Raw genomic sequence first — 24089 nt, 5'->3', positions numbered from 1 at the left:
TCATACATGTGCAGGATGTTGATGTTGCAAGAAGTTGATGTCATGATGAAAGGCCATCATAAAAAGGTAATTTTGATTTGATGTTTATTTTGATTTTTGAAATCATTTGATTGGGTTGAAATAGGGCTACCGAAATAGAGTTGTAGAAGTTACCAACAACTAGTACTCTTGAGAATGGATGGAAGATCCTGAAAGAAACATGACTTGGAAGAGGTAGTTGTATGAAGAAAAGCGAGATGCAGACCAGAAGATCACTTTCCGATGAAAAGAAGGATGACATGACTATTGGTTCAACACTATGGTTCATTGAAGGGAAAGTGATGGAGAAGATGGTTGATGCCCTACGATAAAGTGATGAGGAAGAAGGCTCCATGATGAAGAAGATGAAATTCATGACAGGATGCAGAAAGAGGAGCCCTACAAGCAGTTGATAGTAACATGATCTCAACCGTAGAGAAGACAGCTACTATTGGAAACAAGTCCCTAGTTAAGAGGGAGCTTGGGCAAGTCCCTGGTTAAGAGGGGCTTGGGTATATTCCTTGTATATGAATGGTTAGATCCTCCCTGGTTAAGAGGGAGTGACAGATATGGCTCTCTACTTCATGTGTCATCCACTAGAGCACGACTAACAACCATAAGTCTTAGTGAACGCCATGAGGGAGAGAAGGACACATCATTCTTGTCCTCATGCTCTGAAGAAAGAATGGAGGATTGGGTGTGCATCTAGTTTCTGATACTCTATGAGGATAGGTAAGAGTAGACGAAGAGGAAATTCCTTGAGGATGTGTTATTCCAAGACAAGAATTGTCCTAAAATGACATACCTTGTGAACATTTGAGTGGGGTATGTACCTTAAGAGACAATGATGATGGCATTTATTAATCATTGTTTCTCTAGCATTGTGCTATGATCTTGTGGAGAGATAGAGTTGTTAGTCAAGGCCTTGCTATGTGACAATGTTGGTTGGTATGATGAGATGCAATGAGATAATTTGAATTAATAGCCTATGAGATGGCTTTCCAATCCAACTCTTCTTATGAGAATTCTTCAGAATGAGAATGTCCAAGTACAATGTATGGATTATGAATACCTCCCTAGTTAAGAGGGAGTGTTGAAATATGTAACTAGGTTTGGTCTTCATAATGTCTATTATAATCATGATTTTATGTATTTGATGAAAAGAGAAAAAGAAATTTATTATTTTCATTCTTGATGCATGGGTTTCATGCTCAAGGTAAATTTATTTGTAGGTCAAACACCCATTGAGTGCTTCTATGTTTGTCATAGCATTATGAAGTCAAAACAGTCATTGTCATACATGTAAAGATCTTTTTTTTATGTCAAACATGTCATAAAGACCCTCCAAGACCTTGTCAAACAATTCGGCCTACATGAAAGATCAAGTCGGCCTCATGGAAGGAATTCGTACCCCTAGAAAGCCTATATATAAGAAGGAACTTGGCCTCATTTGGACACGCAAGAAGCAAGTTCGATCTCCTCAATAAATAAGTTGGAAAAAGACAAAAATCAAGGATAAGAGGAAGAAAAGCAAGATCAAAGTTTTTTGGGCCTCTCTCTCTCTCGTGTTAGGGTTTCTCAAGTTGTTGGGTAAGTCGAGTTGCTGGCAAGTTGCTAGGGGTTGAAGTTGCTGGCAATTGTTGAAGTTGTTGGAAGCTGACAGGTCAAAAGTAGCTGAAAGAAAAGTTCATTAAGAAGAAGTTTGACTTGGTCTTGGAGGGATTTTTGACAAGGGTCTTAGGTCTTGGAATTTTTCATTTGAAGTTATATAAGAAGAGGGGTTCTTGTGGGTTTTCCTCTCAAGAGGAGAGGTTTTGGCCCTGGCTAATAGCCTATATTTTGTGTCTCCTTGTTGCATTGATCTTCATTGTTTGGTAGTTGTTTTATGATAGAGAACACTAATAATAGTTAAGATAAAGAAGAAGCTAATCAAGTTTAATTAAAAATACATCACAAGCAATTGTCAAAGTAAGAGAAATCACCTAATCTAGTTGTCCCTAGATTTCTCAAATGGAAATCTGCAGCCCATATACTAGAGACCAAGAGCTAACAAGTCTACAATGGTAGAGGTGGTCTTTTCAACAAATAATAACCATCCCGCTATACTTTGGTAAGTCTATTCAGGGATCTACCCTCACAATATACCTTTTCAAGGTCAAATGAATGCTTCTAGCCTCAAAGTATCCCTAATTTAGAAGATTTATATCCTTCACTGATCTCAGAATTGCGGAAGGACGAAAATGTGACTGTGTTGTGCCCTAACGTAGGTATGTAGTATGTAGTCTTCCTTTGCTAGACTTGGGAGGAGTCTTCTATTTGCTAAGAATTTTGTCCAGCGTATCCCCAAACCAAAACAAGAACAAAAGAACCCAAACCCTTTCCTTAGATATTCAATGACTTTCACAGGGCTGAGATATAAGTAAGTTGCTTCAGGACTTTAAAATAACCAATCATATCCCATAAGAACACTCGTTGCTTCTGAACAGACCTGTAAGTAAGCTATGCCTAACAAGTCTCCAATCCAAAATAAAAAACCCAAACCTTCAATAGATATTTCGATGTCTTCACAGAACCGAGGTTTTATTTCAGAGCTATTTCATAAAGGTTTTCGTTAAAGTTTTTTTTTGTCTTGTGAGGACTACTTGAAGCCTTTATATAGTTTTGTCTTGAGTAGAGGGGCTTTAAAAAATAAGCCGTTGGAGGAAATGTAGAGAGGTAACTTTTGAATTTTATTTTATTTTAAACTTGAAGCCCTAATATGAGGAAGCCCTAAGATAAGGTCGCTTTCCTTTTTATATGAGAATGTGGATATTTAATAAAGTCCAATAATCCTCAAAATAATATCTAAGATATCTTAAGTAGTACTCTAGTCAAAATATGGATGAGAAAACCCTTCTTCCTTGAATTAAGTGTTGGCCTATGATGGGGTTCCATGTCACCATGCATGGGGTTTTAGCCGGCGAACTGGGGTCTTCAAATGCAAATATTTCTTGAACCGGGAGGCCTCTCGGGGTGTGCCACATACTACCAGAATCGGCTCGACAAGGAGAATCCATTGATGAGGATTTCTAGGGAAAACTCAGTGGCATGCTTCTTAAAAAACCCTCAACAAGTGCGTTTTATGGCCTTAGTTCCAAGAACCCAAACCTAGAACTAGGGTTTCCAACCTTCCTTTCAATGGAGCTTCCAACTTGATGCAATTCAGACAAATATAGGAGCATTCATTATCAGTTTTACATCAATCACAGGTGTTTAGTCAAAGTCAAACTCTGGAGTTAACATCAATGACAATACCATTCAACAAAAACATCAATAATTTACATACATGTTCACCTTGTGACTAGTCAATGTTACTCTCAATGTAAACATCATTCATATTAATCATTTATTGCTCTATATTTTATTCTACACTTGCAAAAATACTTCGTTGATTCCATAATAAACAAGAACTGTTTATTTCAACTTGGTGGAACATTGCTCTGTATTCTATATTTCTATTTTATTTGTATTTCTTTCATTCGATAGGAGTTTTGTTTAGTTACTTCCACATTGCCAATGTGACTCAGACCTTCTAGTCTCATTGACCCATTTTGGTCTGTTGTTATGGTGATGGGAAAATATGGTTGACTTGTTCTTCGGTTACAACTCAGCATTGGTGTTGATTATCAACTGCATGAAATATGGTTTAGATAGGCTTTAACTAGTAGATAGGTCATCCTTTTTGGTGAAATTTCATTAATATTACATGAGTGATACATTGAGAAAAGGTTTTCAGCCTGGTTGTTACTGCATTGCATTTGAAAATTATATGTACTAGCTGAAGTCAAAACCGCAATCAACTCCAAGTAGCCACCATATTTGTCTATCTGTAAAAAGATTGTATACAATGTCTTGGCAAAGCCATAAATATTATCCAGATGATGGACAAAACAATAATGCTGAGTGAAGTGATTGTATGTAAACGTTTTTGCTCTTGACATTCATATAATATAATTCATATGTTAATCTTTTAGTTCTGAGGAATGTGTTCTCGTTTTCTTTTTATTCTGAATGCAACGGTTCAAGATGTAACATGGTATGCCTGCTTTCAGGTGTTGTAGGCTTTGGATTCTTCTCCTAGGTTTTTTCAAATCTCCCTTAGTGCCTAGATCAGGAATTAGTATTGAGTCATTTATTACAGCCAAGGTTTGCGCTTGTGTCATGTACAGGATCTCAATGACGAAGTTCAAGCAATGCAGATTGCCATGGAGGCTCCGATTGATGTGACTTTTGATTGTGTTGGAACAACAAAAACAATGACGGCAGCATTAAACACCACGAGATCTGGAGGAAAAGTTTGCTTGGTGGGCATGCATGATGACAAGATGACACTGCCTTTAACTGCTGCAGCTGCAAGGTATTGTCTGAACACCTTCAACAACTGTCAACATTGAAGGAAGCCTTCCTGATTACATTTGTAAAAATATATGTAGCATGCATAGAGGAACTAATATAATTTTCTATGCAATGATGATCTTATCTAATAGGCGGTGAGAATGATTAACACTAAAAAGTGTCTTTAAGCATTTCAGTACTGATTGCAATGTAATAGAGTGTGCTGATACGGTAGAGGGAATGACTGTTTCTTCTTAATATATGATAAAGAATATGCAACGAATCCTATGGATAGTAATTTAATTTGTTGGTTGGTTCAGAATATTTGAACTCTCTCTTTGGGTTTTAGAGCATGACATGTAAATAAAATTGTTGACACCTAATCTTAAGGATTGGGTGAAACAGTTGTTATTAATGTAAATAAATAATAGAGACGATAGAGAGTCGGGAGATGAACCGGACAGTCACTCCCTCTTGTATATAACAATGATCAACCTTAATGAATAAAACAGATTTCTGATTTCAGGAATTACCCCCTTGTCTAACATGGTATCAGAGCAGGCGCCATTTTTTGGCTTCCCTTTTAATTTGTAACTCCTATTCTGTTTTGCCTTTGTTTTGCATCTTTTGCAGGCTGACATCTCTGTCAAACCCTGCGAAATCTCATGCATTGTTTAAAACATTAAGCTATTGCATTGAATGGTGCGCATCCAAGGAATGTTGTAGTGACTTGTTTTGTTTTCCTGCTCTAAGTATGGTTTTTTTACCCTTTTGTGTTTATTCACTGCATACCTCTTATTCACCGCATACATTGTTTTCTTTATCTGACGAGGCATCTACTCATCTCATATTCGCGGGTATGCACATGAACTACCAATGGTGATGACTTAACCTGCTCAGACACAGTTCCCGAGGTTTCACTTTATCGGGCTCGTTCTCCACCATCAATCTCAACCTCAAGATCCAACGACTGACATCAATTTCGGGTGACCCACCTGCACGAAGGTTACCCCCCTGAAAAGTGCCTTTTAATCTCCACCGTTGATCATCACCCCTCAATTCGACAGCTGACATCAATTTCGGGTCGACTACATACACAAGAGTTACCCACCCGAAATGTGCATTTTTTTCTCTCTCCTCATAACCATTCTCCACTGTAGATCTTGAGTCCCAAGATCCAACGGTCTGTAGCGATATCGCACGGACAACATGCACGAGAGTTTCCTGTCCAATACAAGCGGTTTTCTCTCTCCCCTAGTCACCACATGTAAACCATTGTATGGAATCGGGCGCTCTTCATTAAATACCACTTACCGTTTTTTATCCGCCCAATATTCCGCTCATCGCTTTAAAACCGCCCTCCGTCTTGGTTAACGCCCAAACTTCTTCACTTCTGATAACCATTGATCACCTACCATCGACGGTCCTCCTTCGTTTCTCTCTGCCGCTCATCCCTGTCGATTCATCTCCGCCACTTATCTCTGCCATTCATCTCTGATAACTTCAACTACAGTCAGACTCTGGTATTCAGGTGAACGTTGAATGTCATTAATTTGAACGTTGTTAACAATATCCATTCAATTATATCTATTGTTGGAATAGTTCTCACTGGAAAAGAGAATTATCCTAAATGGTCATGGAGACTCCAACACACTCTCATTTTTAATGAGCTGTGGAAGGGAGTGTGTGTTGGAGGAGACAAAGCACCAGAACAACCTACCTCAGACAAAGAGCTTGCAATTTGGGAAAATAAGAACAGCAAGGCGTATGCCTTGATTGCAACATCAGTAAATGAAGAGGTGAGTCGACACATTTCGCCATTTTCAAATGCATTCGAAGCCTTACAAAAGCTGAAGGAACTCTATGACTCACACTCTGCACTTGAAGTTGTTCAACTTATGATTAAACTCTTCACTCTTGAATTACAAAATAATGATCCTCTTGCTCTTGCATCTGAAGTAAAATCTATAATGCATGATATCAAAGTCACTAATGTTGAATTGGATATTCCTCTAATCGCTTTTCTCAAGGCACTTTATCCTACTTACTCCAATTATCTTGAGTCTTTGCAAGCAAATGGAAATCTCAAAGATATTACCTTTGACTCCCTTATGAAAAAATTTGCTGAAAGAGAGAAAGCTTTTGGAAAGAAGACAGCCCCTGAATCTTCTGAAGAGGTTGTCTGCCTTGCTCATAAAGAAAAGAGTCTTGCCCAAGATTCTTCCAAAGGAAGAGGTGGCCGAAGAGGAAGAAGAAGATATTTCAGAGGCAGGGGGGGCAGAAACTCTCAAGGAGAAAAGTCAGATTTGCACTACATACTCTACAAAAGAAATGGATCACATGATGCCTCCACATGCAAGTTACCTTGGGATAAAATTGAGCAGCAACGAAACCAACCCAAAGGTAAAACTAATGACAATGACAAAGGTAAAGCACTTGAATCAACTCATTATGTTGTGGCACACTGTAATATTGGAGTAAATGAAGACTTATTTAATGCTTCACTTGCTTCTTGGAAAAATGATTGGTTGCTTGATTCAGGAGAAACTTGCCACATGACTCATAGAAAAGATTTTTTTGAAGAATTCACTGACAATGTTGATAGAGCAATATACTTTGTAGACCAATCAAAACTCAAGCCATCAGGGCTTGGCACAATCAGGCTTAAATTGCCTGGTCTTCCCGACTTTCTTCTACATCATGTTCTATATCTCCCACAGCTAAGGAGAAACTTTTGTCCTTGGTCCACATCCGCCAGCAAGGCCACTCCGTTCATATGTTTGATGGCAAGCTTGAGGTGAGAAAAGCATCTGACCACTCACTTGTCATGACAGGGATAGAAGGAGAAAGACTTCTCAAGATGCAGGGTACCTCTGCTCATACACAACATTTCTCATACAATTCTCATTGTGAAGAAGGTACACTTCCATCAAGTTTATTATGGCATGCTAGATTTGGACATTTGAACTAGGAAGCCTCCTCTTATTGAAGAAAAATGGTGTTACTGGTTTGCCTACAATTCCTAGGAAACTTAAGCAATGTGATGCTTGTATTCTAGGAAAGCACAGCAAACAATCCTTTCATGATTCACACTCCAGAGCTCATAGAAAACTTGAACTCATTCATTCATATTTATGTGGTCCAATGCCTATCTCTTCTGCAAATGGAAATAAATATATGATGACGTTTATTGATGACTACACCAGAATGTGTTGGGTATATTTATTGAAAAACAAATCTGATGCTTTTCAAACATTCAAGAACTTTCATGCATGGATTGAAAGTGATGCACAATGTCATATTGGCTCTATTCGCACTGATAATGGAAAAGAATACACTTCAAATGAATTTGAAAACTATCTTCGCCAACATGGGATCAAACATCAAACCACTGTGCCTTATAATCCCCAACAAAATGGAGTAGCTGAAAGAATGAATAGGACAATCTTAAATATGGTCCAATGCCTGTCTCTTCTGCAAATGGAAATAAATATATGATGACATTTATTGATGACTACACCAGAATGTGTTGGGTATATTTATTGAAGAACAAATCTGATGATTTTCAAACATTTAAGAACTTTCATGCATGGATTGAAAATGATGCACAATCTCATATTGGCTCTATTTGCACTGATAATGGAAAAGAATACACTTAAAATGAATTTGAAAACTATTTTCGCCAACATGGGATCAAACATCAAACAACTGTGTCTTATAATCCTCAACAGAATGGAGTAGCTGAAAGAATGAATAGGACAATCTTAAATATGGTACGCTCCATGTTGTTCTTCAAAAATGTAAAAATGATGTTTTGGGTTGATGCAGTTCTATGTGTTGCATATATAAAGAATAGATGTCCATCTAATGCTATTAAAAATAAGACTCCTTATGAAATGTGGTATGGGCACATTCCTTCGGTAAAGCATCTCAGGGTCTTTGGTTCCACCTGTTATGCCTTGATACCAAAGGTACATAGAAACAAACTTGGTGCAAGAAGTCGTAAGTGTATCTTCCTGGGGTATTCAAACACCTCCAAAGCATACCATCTCTATGATGAAGTCAACAAAAAGTTTGTTGTATCTAGAGATGTAATCTTTCTTGAATCATCCAAAACTGACAATGTTGTTAAAAGGCAGCTTGATCGCTTGGATAGATTCACAAATGCAAAATCATTTCAAGAATTTGATAATCAGATTCCACATCTTGAAGGGGGGATTCCTATACTAGATCAACCTGTGGAATCTTCTTCTTAAGCACTCTCTCCCCTGCATGAAACTCCAACAACAGATGATACTTTGAGTGATGTGATTGACAGAATTAGGAGACTCAATCTTGATTCAGTCCCAACTCAGTCAACAGAGCAGCCTGGACCATCTAAGAAAGGTCCCCCAAAGTGGCTGGCAAAGACACTTGAAAGTGTTCATCCCGATGAGGTTGGAAAAACAAGAACTAGAAATTCAAACCAAAAAAATGGAGGTAATGTAGATGACTCTGATTCACCTGTTGATATGGATGTTTCTTATGATTGTGAATTCAATTTGTCTATAGATTTTGAACCAACTTCCTTCAAAGAAGTTGCTTCTCATGATGAATGGAAAGAAGCAATGCAAAAGGAATATGATGCCTTGATAAAGAATGGCACTTGGACGCTGGTTGATCCTCCATTGGGAACCAAACCAATTGGCTGCAAGTGGGTCTACAAGAACAAGTATAAAGTTAATGGCTCACTTGACAAGCACAAAGCCAGACTTGTGGCAAAAGGTTATGCACAGAAGGAAGGGGTCGATTATGAGGAGACTTTTGCCCCCACAACAAAATGGGCTACCATCTGGACACTCTTTTCCCTAACAGCTCAGAATGGTTGGAAAGTCCATCAAATGGATGTAAAAACTTCTTTCTTGAATGGAGATCTAAAAGAAAATGTTTTTATGTCCCAGCCTGAAGGATTTGCTGTGAAAGGACATGAACATAAAATATGCAAACTTATGAAATTCTTGTATGGCCTCAAACAAGCACCGCGAGCCTGGTATGAAAAACTAACTGAGCATCTTCTGAAACTCAATTTCAAATATTATGATCTTGATGATGCAACTTTGTTCAAGAAGGTTGGCAAAACAGTTGTATATCTTGTGGTATATGTAGATGATCTTTTGATGACAGGGAACAATGAAAGCTACATTGCATCCATAAAGAAGGAATTGAAGAAAAGTTTTGAAATGACCAATTTGGGCTATGTTCACTACTATTTTGTTATTGAAGTAACTCAACATCTGAAGTTCATATTCCTTTCTCAAAAGAAGTACATTGGAGATTTGTTGAACAGATTTGGCATGACTGAAGCCAATCCTCTAACTACTCCAATGGAACAAAACTTAAAGCTCACATCCATTCAAGGAAAAGAATTTGAGGATGCAATAAAGTATAGATAGCTTGTAGGAAGTCTCAACTACCTGACTACTACCAGACCAGACATTGCATGTGCTGTTGGAATCCTCTCCAGATTTATGCAAAAACCATGTGAGGGACATTGGTCTGCGGCAAAAAGAGTTCTAAAGTACTTGAAGGGAACTCAAGACTTTGGAATTAAGTATACACAGGTGGGCGACTTCAGCTTGATTGGATACTCTGATTCAGACTTCGATGGAGACAAAGAAACTGGGGTATCTACTTCAGGTTATGCTATGAGTCTTGGATCAGGAGTTGTCTCTTCGAGATCACGCAAACAGTCAGTTCCAGCAGATTCCACAACAGAGGCAGAATATGTGCCAGCAGCTGAAGCAACAAAAGAAATTGTGTGTCTCAGAAAAATTCTTGAAGATTTGCAGGTAAAACAAGTGCAATCAACTCCACTCATGATTGACAATACATCTGCAATAAAGTTGGCCAAGAACCCAAAGTTCCATAATCGAACAAAGCATATCAATACTAAATATCATCTGATTTGACATCATGTTGAGGCCAAAACGATCCATCTTCGCCATTGTTCCACTAATGAGCAAATTGCAGACATCTTCACCAAAGCACTTGGAAGAGAAAAGCTTGAAAGATTCAGAACGATGCTTGGACTCACCAACATCCCTTCATATTAAGGGGGGCAATGTTGACACCTAATCTTAAGGATTGGGTGAAACAGTTGTAATTAATGTAAATAAATAATAGAGAAGATAGAAAGTCGGGAGATGAACTGAACAGTCACTCCCTCTTGTATATAACAATGATCAACCTTAATGAATAAAACAGACTTCTGATTTGAGGAGTTACCTCCTGGTCTGACAAAAATTTTCACGTTTAGCTAAATGTTTGCTTATTAACTCAATTATTTAAATATTTGATGACTAAAAGAGGGTATAGATTAAACTCATCGATTTATTAACTCAATCATATAAAAATGTAATGACTAAAGAGAGCGTAGATTAAACTCATCATTTAATTGTTTTTTTCATATACTCCTCCAAATATACCCTTCATGCAATCTTTCACGTTATGTTAAGCCTCTCATTCTGAATGTTTTTTCACTGTTATGTAAATAAATCTGTATCATCGCACATATTAAGGTCCACTTACATTATCGATGGATAAGATTGTCGTATATAAATGACTGGGCACATGACGGCTATCGTATGACTTGTTAGAATGTGGTGATATTTTGTTAATAGTTAAAAATTGAAGAATATCTGTGAAAATATCAAGGTTACTTTTGAGCTGCTATCTGATTGAGATATTGGAGGCAAGGAAGCTATATTTTTCACCGTTCATGGAGTGTTAGACTAAGCTAACAGCATTTGTCCTTGTCACATCCATAGAAAAGAGATCACAAACCTCCAAATGGTCTATGAGGTTGTATAATTGCTAAGCAAAACTTCTATTTCTGAAGAAAGACGAATATTTTGGTCAAGATAAGCCACAGGAGCTGGGAAAAAGATGGAGTGGGGACTTGTTGCTACACAAGAACCACTCTCCCACAAGAGATTGAGATTAGCCTTCCTAACTATGAGAAACCTGATCTTAGACAAGATTGAGATTGGCCCGCATAACTATGAGACGTCTGACTACAGAAAAAAGTTTGTTAACATGGTATGTATCAATGTTGCTAACATCTCTGATTACTTTTGCCAAGATTTTCAGATAGCCTATTTTTGTGTCCACGTTCAAACTTATGCTTCCCAATATTTCTTTGTTTCCAAATAGGTATTTTATGGACCCTGTTACCCACCATTTTATGGGTGATATTGTTAGTGTGAGAAACCTCCCTTAGGTGAGGGTTGACAACCTCAACAGATCGAAGGGATACTATCGACAAGAAGCACTCATTCAAGCAAGCAAACTATGAAAACTACTAAAGTTGGATTTGTGAAGAATACCCAGAGGTCCTACGTTTGATGTCGATCCCGTAGGGTCCAAATCCTCTGCTTCCTCCAAAGTGTTCAGACTTGCAACACAAACCAGAGAAGCATATACATAGCAAGTAGTTCAAAGAATGTGCATATTAAACATGTTAGATCATCAAGTATAAATATATAAAGCATGATATATTAGACATGAATTATAAAAAAAATTGAGATCACAACATTTCAAGAACAAGACAAAGCTTCTTTATTGATATCAGCAAATAGGAGTGGAAGAATACAACTTGATTCGACCATGGCACCAACGAACCTTCCTCTGGATCCGTCCAGCCCAAGCCTCAAAGATCACCTCTCAATATGTGCAAAAGGATGTCATATAATGGAAGATGAACATCTCTACAAGGAAACAAGGGTTTCCTATGACTAGGAGTGCAGGAGGCATAGGGAAAATCAAACTTGATCTGGGGACAAAAGGACTATAATGTCGATATCCTATCTCCTTCTATATTTTAGGCCTTCCCATGAGGTGTATAAATACCACTAGAAATCAATTGATTCAGTTAGGCCACGGGCTCTTGTAAGTGGGCTTTCGGTAAAACATGTAAACCCCACCCGAAAAATAGGAAATATTTTATTTTTCTCATATTTTAAATTATGTACACGGGTTTGGTATTATGGTACCCGTGTGAAAATTCGATTACCCGAATCAACATTGCAACAATTGATTAAGTTCCTTCTATTTGTTAATTACTAAACAAATTATTTATTGTTTCATATAGTAAATACCGAAACTAACCCCAAGGGTTAGCTCAGTTGGTCAAAATCAGTGCCTCGCCATCGGGAGGTCACAGGGTCTATTCTCCCCAAAACCCTTGGGGTTAGGCATAGCTAGTAGGCCGCGGGGCTAGATTCCCTTCGGGGTCGATCAACCCAGATCTTCTGTGGATGTAGTGCCACCCGTTGACCAGGGTGTCCGTGAACCACAACGCAAAAAAAAAAGTAAACACCGAAACTAATACACTACAGTCTTCACCAATTAAATTATAAGCGGAAACAAGAAACTGAGCAAGAAAGAAATACACAACACATTACACTGTTGTTTTTGGACAAAAGTCCCCAGAAAAACCCAATGCAGGAAAATCGGTGCAGCAGCTGAGGGTTTTATTATTAAGCAGTAGTTTTCTGAATACAATCTCTAGATGCCTTGCTGGCTATCCAGTACAGAGAATATCATTGACAGAAGAATAGTGAGAAGTACCTCACACTATCACAGGTGATCCCGACTGATCCAGCCACAGAAATGGCTTGCCCCTTGCTGCCTCTACGTAGTCACTACGTCAACCCATCGTCACAGCATCTAGGGACAGCGTCACTCCCTCTGTTGATCGATTTTCCTCCCATGAACTTAGATTTCCACCTCCCATTGTCACACCCCAGCTTCCGGCATTAGAAATCGATTCCTCCAGCAAAAATATAGACCTCCTTAGTTAGCTTACACTGACTAGCTTAGTCTTTGCACTACCTTTCCTGGATCTCTCTCTGCCTCCTCTTTTGAGTCCTCCTGAATCAGGAGAAATCTCCAACCGGAGCTATCCCTACCCCTCACTGCAAAAGATCACTTCGAATTCTCTTCCCGACAACTGTTGTGCTTTAGAAATTCGATCTTCTGATCTCAACTCGATGTGTCTTCCAAATGCCCATCAAGCCTCCTCTTATAATCCTTTTGGTGACAAAAAACGGCCCAGATTAGATCCTAATCAATGGCTCAGATCATTTTGTCTTGATCCTCTTCTTCTTCTAGAAGTTTCACCCACAGTTAGATTATTACCCTTTAATTATTTTAATTTCCTAAGTTTAGGCGTAGGCACCCATTAAAAATAATTAATTATTTTAATAAAACTGTTTCTGTGTGGAATTTCCCAAAAAAATTTCAAGGTATTGTGGAATACATGTGTCCAAGCCTCCCTGCAAATTTTGAGGCTTAGAGCACATCCGATGCTACCAAAAATCAACAACCTATGTGTACACGCGCTTTTATTGTTAAATTTTCTGATTTTCTGTTGTATCAGTTACTTTAGCCCAATATATCTTTTCATTAACAATGCATTCAATTATTAGCAGATGATCAATCATAAATGTAACTGAAGAAAGAACAATATATGCGGTGACAAAGTAGACAACAACACAACCATAAGAGATAGCAGATTGGTCCAAGACCAAGGAAAAACCCCACTAGGTGGAAACCCTTTCAAATCTTCTTCTTTAGTAGATCGTCATAAAAAGATTTCAGCAAAGATTACAATGATTCCAATACATGTAATTGCAGCAGATAATAACAAATCAGATCTACAGATTTGTGTGATAGCAGATAGAAATCTAGATCTACCAGATGTTAACTGTAGCCGAGATGTCAAACCCTAGATCGAAACTAGGTCGCCCTCATCAACATTGTCTGCAAGCCACCGAAGCTCCTGGGTTGCTCTCTTCGATACTGTATTAGAGCAACTGTGACTACAGAGTTGCTCTCAGGAGGCCTTTATGCGTGCAACTGTGGCATAATACAATTGAAACCTAGAGTCGCTCCCTTAATATAGTTGTGCAAGCGATCGAGATGTCCTTGTCGCTCCCAAGACTACTCTGTGCGAGCGACCGGGGACTGAAATCTCTTGATCTGCCTCTGAACCTAGAGTCGCTCTCACTAAATTGTCTCTGAGTGACCAAAGAGCCAAAGTCGCTCCCTTGCCTATTTTGTCCCTGCGACCAGGGACGAAAATGTCCTGATTTGTGCCAGTGACCAAGATCCGAAAAACCCAAACTCAGATCGAACCTTTTGTCTGTAATTTCGAACCTTATTCGAACTCCTTCCAACGTACCTGTGCGAGCCAAGACAAAATATAAGAATAGAAAGATGATGATGTGATGAAATGAACTTGAGATCACTTCCTTTTATAGGCTTTCTTGAGGGTTAACTTGGGGTTAAGATTGACCCAAGCAGTTACCCATGTGGTTAGGGCCAACCCATCGCATAATGTATGTATAAATAAAATAATTCAATATCAACTTTTGTTTAACCAAATTAGTTGATCTTTAGGTTGATTTTGGTCCTATCAAAAAGAGGAATTTAATGCAAGCATCACTTGGTCATCTGAGTTGTCCAATGTGGAATTTTAAGCAACCAATGATATTCTTACCCTAGACAAGGTGGAGAGAGGATCAAAGAGAATATTATTACTCAAAGATGTTTTTTGGACCTTGGGCAGTGTTAGCCTTGGGGATGGCAGAGCAAGTTTTGGTCCCAAAGCTAGGGCTTGGTTGCTCTCCCAACTCCACTGTGGGAATGTCTTCAAATTTGGAGGAGAGCTAGAGGAAAGGCCAGCGCAGGAGACCCTAGGAGATCGAATTTTTTTAATGGCTAACTTCTCGGGAAATTGATGCCCTAGGCGCCCCAATGTGGCTAGACGTGGGAGAAGGTGAAGGAATAAGAGTTTTGGTAACCATCTTTGGTAGATCAATGCCTTAATCCTTGGGAGAATGGATTCTATGTTGAGTATGTGTGAGATTTCTTAGTTCCCAGTCAAGGAGGCCTCAAATTTACTTCACAAACCCTCTAGGTCAAGTGAAAGTAATCTTGCAGCTGTTATACTTCAAATGCACAAGAGGAATGGCTTACCGAGGTCAAATTTTACTCCCAGGATATTTCACCCACACTACATGGCCCATACATGGAGAGAACGTTATAATAGAGACAATTCCACAATATTAAGCAATGCAACGATTAACCCTAAAACAACGAATATCCCAATCCAGCATATATGACAAAAATTAACAAGAATAACGTCAAAATTTCGTAATTAAATGCAGTAGAGTATATCCAACCATTCACAAATGAAAATAAAGAAACTCCAAGAGAATATAGACCAATAACCATACATCAAAATTCATCCATAAAAGCTCCAATTCATCCTCAAGAAAAAGTGTGAAATTCTCTAAAGAAGAGAGAGATCCAATCCAATGTGATGATGAGAAATGATTTCACTTCACTTGTATTTATACACATCTTAGGAGTTCGAATTAGCCTCCTTGGCCTACATAAGCCCCAAAAATAAAATAATGTGTTAACAATACAACCTTTTGGTGACAAGCCAACAAATAGCTCATAAATGAAAATGTAAGCCTCTCAAGAGGTCAAATAAAAATCTATGCATGTCGTAGGGCCCTCTAAGAGACCTATTGAGGTCCATGGGTGCCACAATGAATAACAGGACCCTCAAAAGAAGTGGACAAGAGGTTGGCCCCTTGTAATAACTTGCGGTGCTCCAAATGACATCTATGGGTACACAAGTGTCCTCATGGGTCTCCAAACAAATCGAAGATGCCTGTAAATTCTCCACCAGGGCTAAGATGATAATGTAGGTGATGCCACATCATCATATAGTCCTGTATCCTCTGCCAAGTGTATGGTGTAGATCTAGGGCCAGCTGAGCATGATGGATCAGGTGCATCATCCTCGTCCAATAAGTCAACCACAAGCAATCTTTGAATGGCTGTGGGGATTCATGAAGTGCAATCTGGTGTTGTGGAAGCCCATGGCTCTCAACGCTCACCCTATATGTGTCAGTGTAGCCCTCTGGAGGATTAGGACCCCATATAGGGAGACCAAACCCAAATGGAAACCATCCACAATCCTGTATAAGATCCAATGCATCCCTTAGTCTTCTAGTACAATAAGTCATTAGAGAAACTGAGTTAATGAACTTACCTAATCATGGACCACAGGAATGGAATTCATAATGGTTTTCCCTTCCATACTGGGCTTTGGGATGTGCCAATGTCTCCCAAACTCCTAATGGGGCAAACCAAGTATCCTATTAGGTGGTTTCTACCTCTAAAGGGGATAATATAGTCAAGGTACATCCATCAAAAGGTGGTGGCATGTGAGAGATAGGTGGATGAAGTAGGGGATGAGAAGGGGCAACTCTTGGTCACATTTTGGGGTACAAGGGTAGCTAATAAGAGGGAAGCCCACACATGGGTTTATAATGTGTAGGAGGGAGAATCGTGGTACATGAAGTGCCCTGACCTTAATTTTTCCACCCTTCTTTATATGCCTTTTGCCCTTTTATGATTTTCTTTGATTAATTGCTTGGGACTCAAGGGGTTAGAGCATGATTTATAAGATATAGTAGTGAATTCCCCTCTTTTAAGGTGGGGCGGTTCATCATCCACCAGGGGTTGGGAAAATCATGGATTCATGTATGATGAAGAAGGGAAACCAAGGTGATGGCCATGATGGTGGGGTAGAGCTCATGTATTGGATTTTTCCCACGTGCTAAATGTTTTTGTATTGGCCATCTTTTGCATTTTGTGGTAATTTAACTGTTTAATGTGACCATATTGCTTTTAACTTTCTTTTCCGCTGCATCAACCTCCAGGCTTCATTCCAAGCCATGACCCAAGGTGTGGGCAAGGGGAAGGGGTGAGCTAACCCTATGTGGACCCAATGGAGTAATTTGGACCCAAGTGGGAGAAATGATGGATGGGGTAGTAATAAATGGAAAGAGAGTAATATGAGTGGAGAAGGGAGCGAAACCACGCAACAAAAATTGGGGTTTCCTGTGAAATACCATCCCTAGAACCAAATGGTCGGTAAAAGAGATGCAACGAGACTAGAATGCAAGGTTAATTCCTAAAAGGGGTCTAGGGGACAGAAGCATAGACCTAGCCCATTCTTTCCACTGAATCCCCCCCATTAATCCATACCCAAAAGTGTCCATGATAAGCAAACTACAATACTCAATGTCCAAATGACAAGGCATACCTTTAGATTTGGGAGGCCCACCTTCAAACATTCGATTATGGTAGATGGGCGAGGGACCACATGGCTGGCAAAGGTGGCAAAGAAATGGCACAATGAGCTAGTTGATGGCTGCAAGGGGCTGTTGGCTGCCAGCTGAGGACCATCTTGGAGGAAAAAATTTCTCCTAGGGATATCACCCACAAAATGGTGGGTAACAAGGCACAAAGTGATCAAGCTAGAGACCTTTCAAGAGAGAGGCTCAATAGTGGTTCAAGGCTTCAAAGAAGAAAAATGTTGTAAAAGAAAATCCCTAGAAAAGATACTCAACACCTAGGGTTTTGATATTTTCATTGTTGATAGGTATTCATAAGTTTAAGGCCCGAGTGAAAAGGTTTCTTATGATATACTTCAATAAGTACTAAGCTCATACAACCTTCAAGGAAGTCCTCAAGTTGAGGGTAAAAGAACTAGGGTTTCCCTCTTGGAGCAACACCTAGGACAAGAGATTTTATGGATGAAATTTGAGTGGATGCCCAATAAGCTTGGAGAATAGGTTGTCTAAACCCTAAGCTTGATGTTTAGGCTCTCAAATCACCAAAAATCCTCCTCCCTAAAATTTCGCTACAAGCCCTAGATTTTCGCCCTAGCCTTAAAGGGACAATTTTAGGAGAGAAAATTATGGAGAAGATTTAGGATTGATCACCAATGACTTGGACTTAGTGCCTTATCCTTTAGGCATATGGAGTCAAGGATGAGATAGATAAGTTATATCCTTTCTGAGGAGGTTAAAAATTGATGTCCTAGGTATCAATTTCTAACATTTAACAACTTTTAAAGAAAATGGAGTTTGATGGAGAGATTTAAGATTTCCTCCACTAAGAACATTCACTACATGTTGTACAATGAATAACATATGCAATACTCAACTAGATAGCCTTTCAAAATTAATTTTCAACAATTAGGGCACAAAATAGCATAACCTAGAAGCAACAATTCCATACATTAGACAATTTCAAAATAGAAAATATTCAACAATAAGCACTTACAAGACAACATGTAGTATATCCATCCATTATCCAAAGACAATAAAAAATAGCTTCCAAATATCAAAATCCATCCAATAGATATCCAATAGCCAAGAAGGAAAAACTGCGAAATTCCTCTGAGAGGTTGAATTCCAAGTGTGATGATGATGTGAGACTAAATGAAGTCTCTCATATTTATACATGTCTAATCAAGTCTAATTTTAGCCTAAAGCCCCTCTTAGTTGTCAAATGGAGGGCAAAAACTAATTGTGGTTACAAGCCAACCACATAGCCAATGTAAAATCATAAAGATAAACCCACAAGAGGGCCAAAGTGATGACAAAATCACTGCATGGGCCTATTGGAGACGTGTTGAGCTCTCTTGGTGCCAAGCTAAAGGAAGAGGGCTCCAAAAATCATCCTCTAGGGGTTGGCCTTTAGATATTCATGCAAATCATCATGTGGACCCCAGTTTTGTGTTTGGGGCACACAGTGGGTCTCATGGGTCTCATGGTGATCAAATAGCCAAGATCTGCTCCATCATTGAGGGCTCGAAGAATGGTGCTATCCCTCCCATGTCTCGAGGGGTGAGACAACCACATTTGGGCCTCAGATCAGTGGTCAAACCATAGGTGCACTATTAAGACGAGTGGGGGCATACTAGTCCAAGTGCATCATCTCATGAATAATGTGGGGCAAAGCATAGATTTCTCTAGTGTTGTAGGTGCCCATGGAGTGGAATGATGATGCTCTGCAAGTAACAGGAGTCCCATGGCTCTCAACGCTTCACCTGTAGGGTGTCATATGCTCCTCTAGTGGACTTAGGCCCTAGTTAAGTTGCCCAACCCATGATGAAAGCACCCACCAATCACACATAATGTCCAGTGTTGCATCTTCACTATCAAGTGCAATAATCCATTAGTGCATCTAAGTGAACCAAACTTGTTAATCAAGGGAAAATTGAGACTTCATATGGGGCTTCCCTTCCAAAGTTGGGGTTTTAATCTTGAAATAGTGTTACCTCCCTAGGTAGGAGTGGTTAATAAACGATCCTATTAGGTGTTCCTAGCCCCTAAGGGGAAATACATCGCGGTTACATGAGTTACCCTAGCCTTTGTTTATCCACCCCTTTTTATTTGTCTTTTGCTTTTTCTTGCTTTTTCTTTGTATTTTTGGTCAAAGCTCGAGGAAATGAGAGCATTTTGTGAATGATGTAAAGTAATTATCACCCCCTTAAGGTGGGGAAATTCATCGCCCACCAAGGGTTAGGACATGGATGGGTTCCTTTAATGATGTAAAGGGGACTCAAGGGCCCTAGGAACTAGGGTGATGTCCATAATGATAGGGGGTAGAGCTCATGTTTGGCTTTTTCCCACATGATATATTAAATGTCCCAACCATCTTTTGCATTTTGTAATCGTCTCTTCTTTTGCTTCTTGCTTGAGGCCATGATATGCTTTTAAGTTTCTTTTAGCTACATTAACCTTTGAGACAACGTTTCCAGGCCCAACCCAAATATGTGGACAAGGGGAGGGGGTGTGCCTATGCCTTGTGGACTTAGTGGTCATGTGGACCTAGAGAAAGGAAATGGTGGAATAGGGCTCATAATGTGCGGAGGGGAGTGAAAATTGTGGAACAGGAAAAAGAGACCACACTACCAAAATTGGAGTTTCCCAAGTAGTGCCCTTCCTAAAGCCATAGGGCAATAGGGGAGATCCCACGGAACTAGGCTTGAAGATTAACCCTCTATTTAAGGTGAGGGAACAAGACCACGATCAATGCCCTCCCTTCTTCCAAGTCACCCAACAATCCATGCCCAAGATGCCCAAATAAAAAACAAGCATAAGCCCCCGATTGCACAATGAAAAACATACATTTTTGGGTCGGATTGCCCACCTTCTAACATATGCTCTCAATCGATGGGCGAGGAAACATATAACTAATGCAAGGAGCGGAGATAAAGTGGCACATCACATCGGCTACAAGGTGGCTATCAAGGGTTGCCGGCTGCTGCTGGAAGAAGATGAATAAGAGAAAAGCTCTCCTAGGGGTACCCATTTTTAGTGGGCAACACAACCTTAACCATAATATCTGGTTAATATCTCAAGTCTTAAGGGTCTATTGAGAAGCCATTAATATTAAGTAAAGAAAGACTTATACCAAATATGGTTTGAAATGATAGAAATGTCTTTGATATCTCAAGTCTTAAGGGTCTATTGAGAAGCCATTAATATTTAGTAAGTAAAGAAAGACTTATACCAAATATGGTTTCAAATGATAGAAATATCTATGAAGCATGTGCAATATTGGAAAAACAAATGGAAAACCTTTGAATGAAATCTTTAAATCAGGTTTCATAAATATGTGATTTATAGGATGAAAACAGTTTCTTGTTAAACAAGTTTGATTTCTTAAAAAGAGAAGTAGAAAATTATCAAATGATAAATAAATTTAATAAAAGGTGAAATGTACATCTTGGAATTGAAGTAAGAAAAGTAATGTTTAAAAAAATAGAAGTGTAATTTCTCCATAAATAGAAGAGTGCACTTAAAATATGTTATGATCTGAATCTTTTTGTCACATTTTTCAATAGTTTTTGTGCAATATTCTGGTAAAAATTTGGAAGAGTTGCTAGAATTGTGAACATCAATTATTGAGATTTCACAATCCATATGCACTAAGGGTTTTTCAGGGACCTATCCATTTATGTATTTAAAAATGCAATTTCAGCAATAAAAAACTACAATTTCACCAAAATTTTATAAGTAGATTTTGGTAATCATGATGACTGGGAAAAATCCAAATCATAAAATATTTAAACTTATTCAAAAATACATTATAATTAAAAAATTCAAAACTAAATACAATTTTTTTCAGACATATTTGGAATCAAAATAAGAAATGTTCAAATTGGAAAATTTTATTAATAAATATTTTCAATAAAAGTCTATTAGGATGAATTAGTAACTCTACAATGCCCAATATTACTTAAAAGGTTTCGATGATCGTTTCCGATTGTGCTTAGAGGGAGAAGCTTTCCTGAACTAAAGGGCATGTAATCTACTTAATTATTAGCATTCTAATTAATAATTATTACATAAGTTGTCCTTTATTACTGTTGTAATCTTAAGTACTATATATGTTAGTCTTATTCACTGCATACTTTGGATAATATGCGTTTTGGCCCCATTGTTTTAATGTCCATGGCATTTAGGGATTACTACAAAGTACGTCACAAGCTCTATCCTCTTTTGCACAAAAAAAAATCCTTTTACTTGGATTGAAATTTTGAATGCATGTTGGTCTTCTCAAAATGTTACCGACTTTTAATGGATTACTCGCTTTAAGTTCCCCTCCTGCTCCAAATTTGAATTCCTCAAACATGTTCTATGGGAGTAAAGTTTGCGTGCCAATGTTGGAAGCTTGTTCAACACGAGCTTTCCTATACAGGAGAGCAGCTTTGATTAAGGACTCTGAGTCACTCATTCCCTGTCTATACGTTGTCATGTGGCATTGTATACAAATTGTAGTGTTGTTTTTTCTTGAAAAATGCATTTTAAGCGCATCTTTGATGTATCTATTAATTTTGTTTCTATTTTCTAGAAGTGGAAAAGTTATCTCAAGATAAATATGTACCCAGATCAAAACCAAAGGCTATCTACTTGTCTGCCATGTTAAAAACATATCTATATCTGCATTATTAGCTGCAATAAGACAACTATCTACTTTTAGATATTTGTTTTCGGTATATTAATATTTAAAAAAGACAGATTACCTGCTTTTTAATAAATATTAGTACTTAAAAAAAAGGAAAAATTACATACTTTTCAATGTAGTTGGCTTGTTTGAATTCATTTTCAACTACGGTTTACTATTAGTTTCTTATTCTAACCATTGTTTTAGAGAATTTTAGTTCTCTTTTACACTTATAGACCCCAGAATGTATCATGGCTGAGATTACTTTTTACTACATTGTTAGGTCATTTAGTTCAGAGAAAATGTAGGTTTGCTTTATTACAGTTTATACTTGGGCAGTGACTTGGCTATTAATAATTTGAGAAAGGATAGGTATGAAATGATTAAAGTTTATACTTGGGCTGTTACTTGGCTGTTAATAATTTGAGAAAGGATAGCCATGAAATTATCAATCATTTTAATATAAATATATGATGGACAATTTGAAATTATATAGTTAAAAAAAATGAAAAAGAATGAGGTTTCATTGATTAAGTTTATACTTGCGCAGTGACTTGGCTGTTAATAATTTGAAAAAGGGTAGGCATGAAATCAATCTTTGCGTGTTTGTTTTCATCATAAATCTTTTTAATATAATTGTATGATGGACAAATTCCAAATGAAAATCCTTTGTATGGATTAAGTCTTTCTTTCACACGTCCCAGATAGGCATGCACAAAATATTCACATGTATACAGATACTTTATTCTAGTCTACAGATAGACAAGTTTTCGGTCATTTACATACGGTGATTTGTTAGTTATTCGTTACAACTGAAAAGAGGTATGCTTTATTTATTTATTTTCCTTTATAGCGATTTGTTGCAGTTCATAGAGTATGTGAAGGTCAAACACGTATAATAAATAGGGAAATTTTCGAAAGCATAAATTCTGATCATATATATCATTGATATTTTTTATTTTTAAAATTTTGAGTCGATGTTGCTTTTGTCTTCATGCAGAGAAGTGGATGTACTTGGTATATTCAGGCATAGGAATACATACAAACTATGCATTGAACTGTTACAATCCAAAAAGATTGATATACAAAAGCTTATTACTCATCGTTTTGGATTTTCTCAAGACGAAGTGATAAAAGGTTTCAAGGCAAATGCAGCTGGAGGAAATGTAATCAAAGTCATGTTCAATCTTTGATCTTTTGACAATTTATCAACATAAGTACGTGTTTATCATGTCTAAAATGCTTCCTCTATTGTAATGGAGATTCTATAATTGTTGTGAAAGAGTCATTTAAATATTCGTATTTCTGGATTTATTTGTTAAATGGAAATTCTGGTAGATTTCCCTAACTTCAAAAACGCCATCTTTGTTGTATAAATATACATATTAAAAAATAATATTTTTCTATAAAGGAAGCCATTGCTACATTACTTTGATAGGCTTAATTCTTTCCATTTTATTAGTAAGCAATAACCACAGTAAACAAGTGACTTTTTGTATTTTCTATATAAGGTATTGCCTACTTTGAGAGTATTCAGAAGGCCTTAGCTTTGAATGGATTCGGGCACCTTCACTATATGATCACTTATGATCACTTAGGTGGTCTAGCATGGATGGACATTATAGTAGAATGATGGTTAGAAGGGTCAGTTTTGGGTGCCCTTGCAAGGTTATTTGGGAGCCAGAGCGGAAGCGGGGAGCAACATTTTCAAAAACTCTTGGTTTGGGAGTGAATGGGAAGAAATTTTTATATAATATATATTTTTATATATTTTGATGCATGTGTCAACAAAAGCATGTAGAATGATGAATTAGATATAAAAACATAAAA

At 37.9% G+C, this 24089-nt stretch overlaps 1 protein-coding gene across 3 annotated transcripts in view; it reads left to right on the top strand.

Moving 5' to 3' along the window:
- Positions 1-23688, top strand: part of LOC149227541 (L-idonate 5-dehydrogenase-like) — a 370827-nt gene extending 347139 nt beyond the window's left edge. For all 3 annotated transcript variants that reach the window (XM_089377810.1, XM_089377811.1, XM_089377809.1), the window contains 2 exons: positions 4227-4414; positions 23260-23688. In XM_089377810.1, coding sequence (XP_089233936.1) covers positions 4227-4414; positions 23260-23452 — 381 coding nt within the window. In that variant the 3' untranslated portion in view covers positions 23453-23688. The remainder of the gene's footprint in view (positions 1-4226; positions 4415-23259) is intronic.
- The last annotated feature ends 401 nt before the right edge of the window (positions 23689-24089 follow it).

This window comes from Pinus tabuliformis, chromosome J (assembly GCF_031772625.1).
Source record: "Pinus tabuliformis cultivar Carrire ecotype Pingquan chromosome J, CPIR1, whole genome shotgun sequence".
Classification (NCBI taxonomy): domain Eukaryota; kingdom Viridiplantae; phylum Streptophyta; class Pinopsida; order Pinales; family Pinaceae; genus Pinus; species Pinus tabuliformis.
Note: the sequence above shows the minus strand (reverse complement) of the source record. Positions and strands in the feature narration are given on the sequence as shown.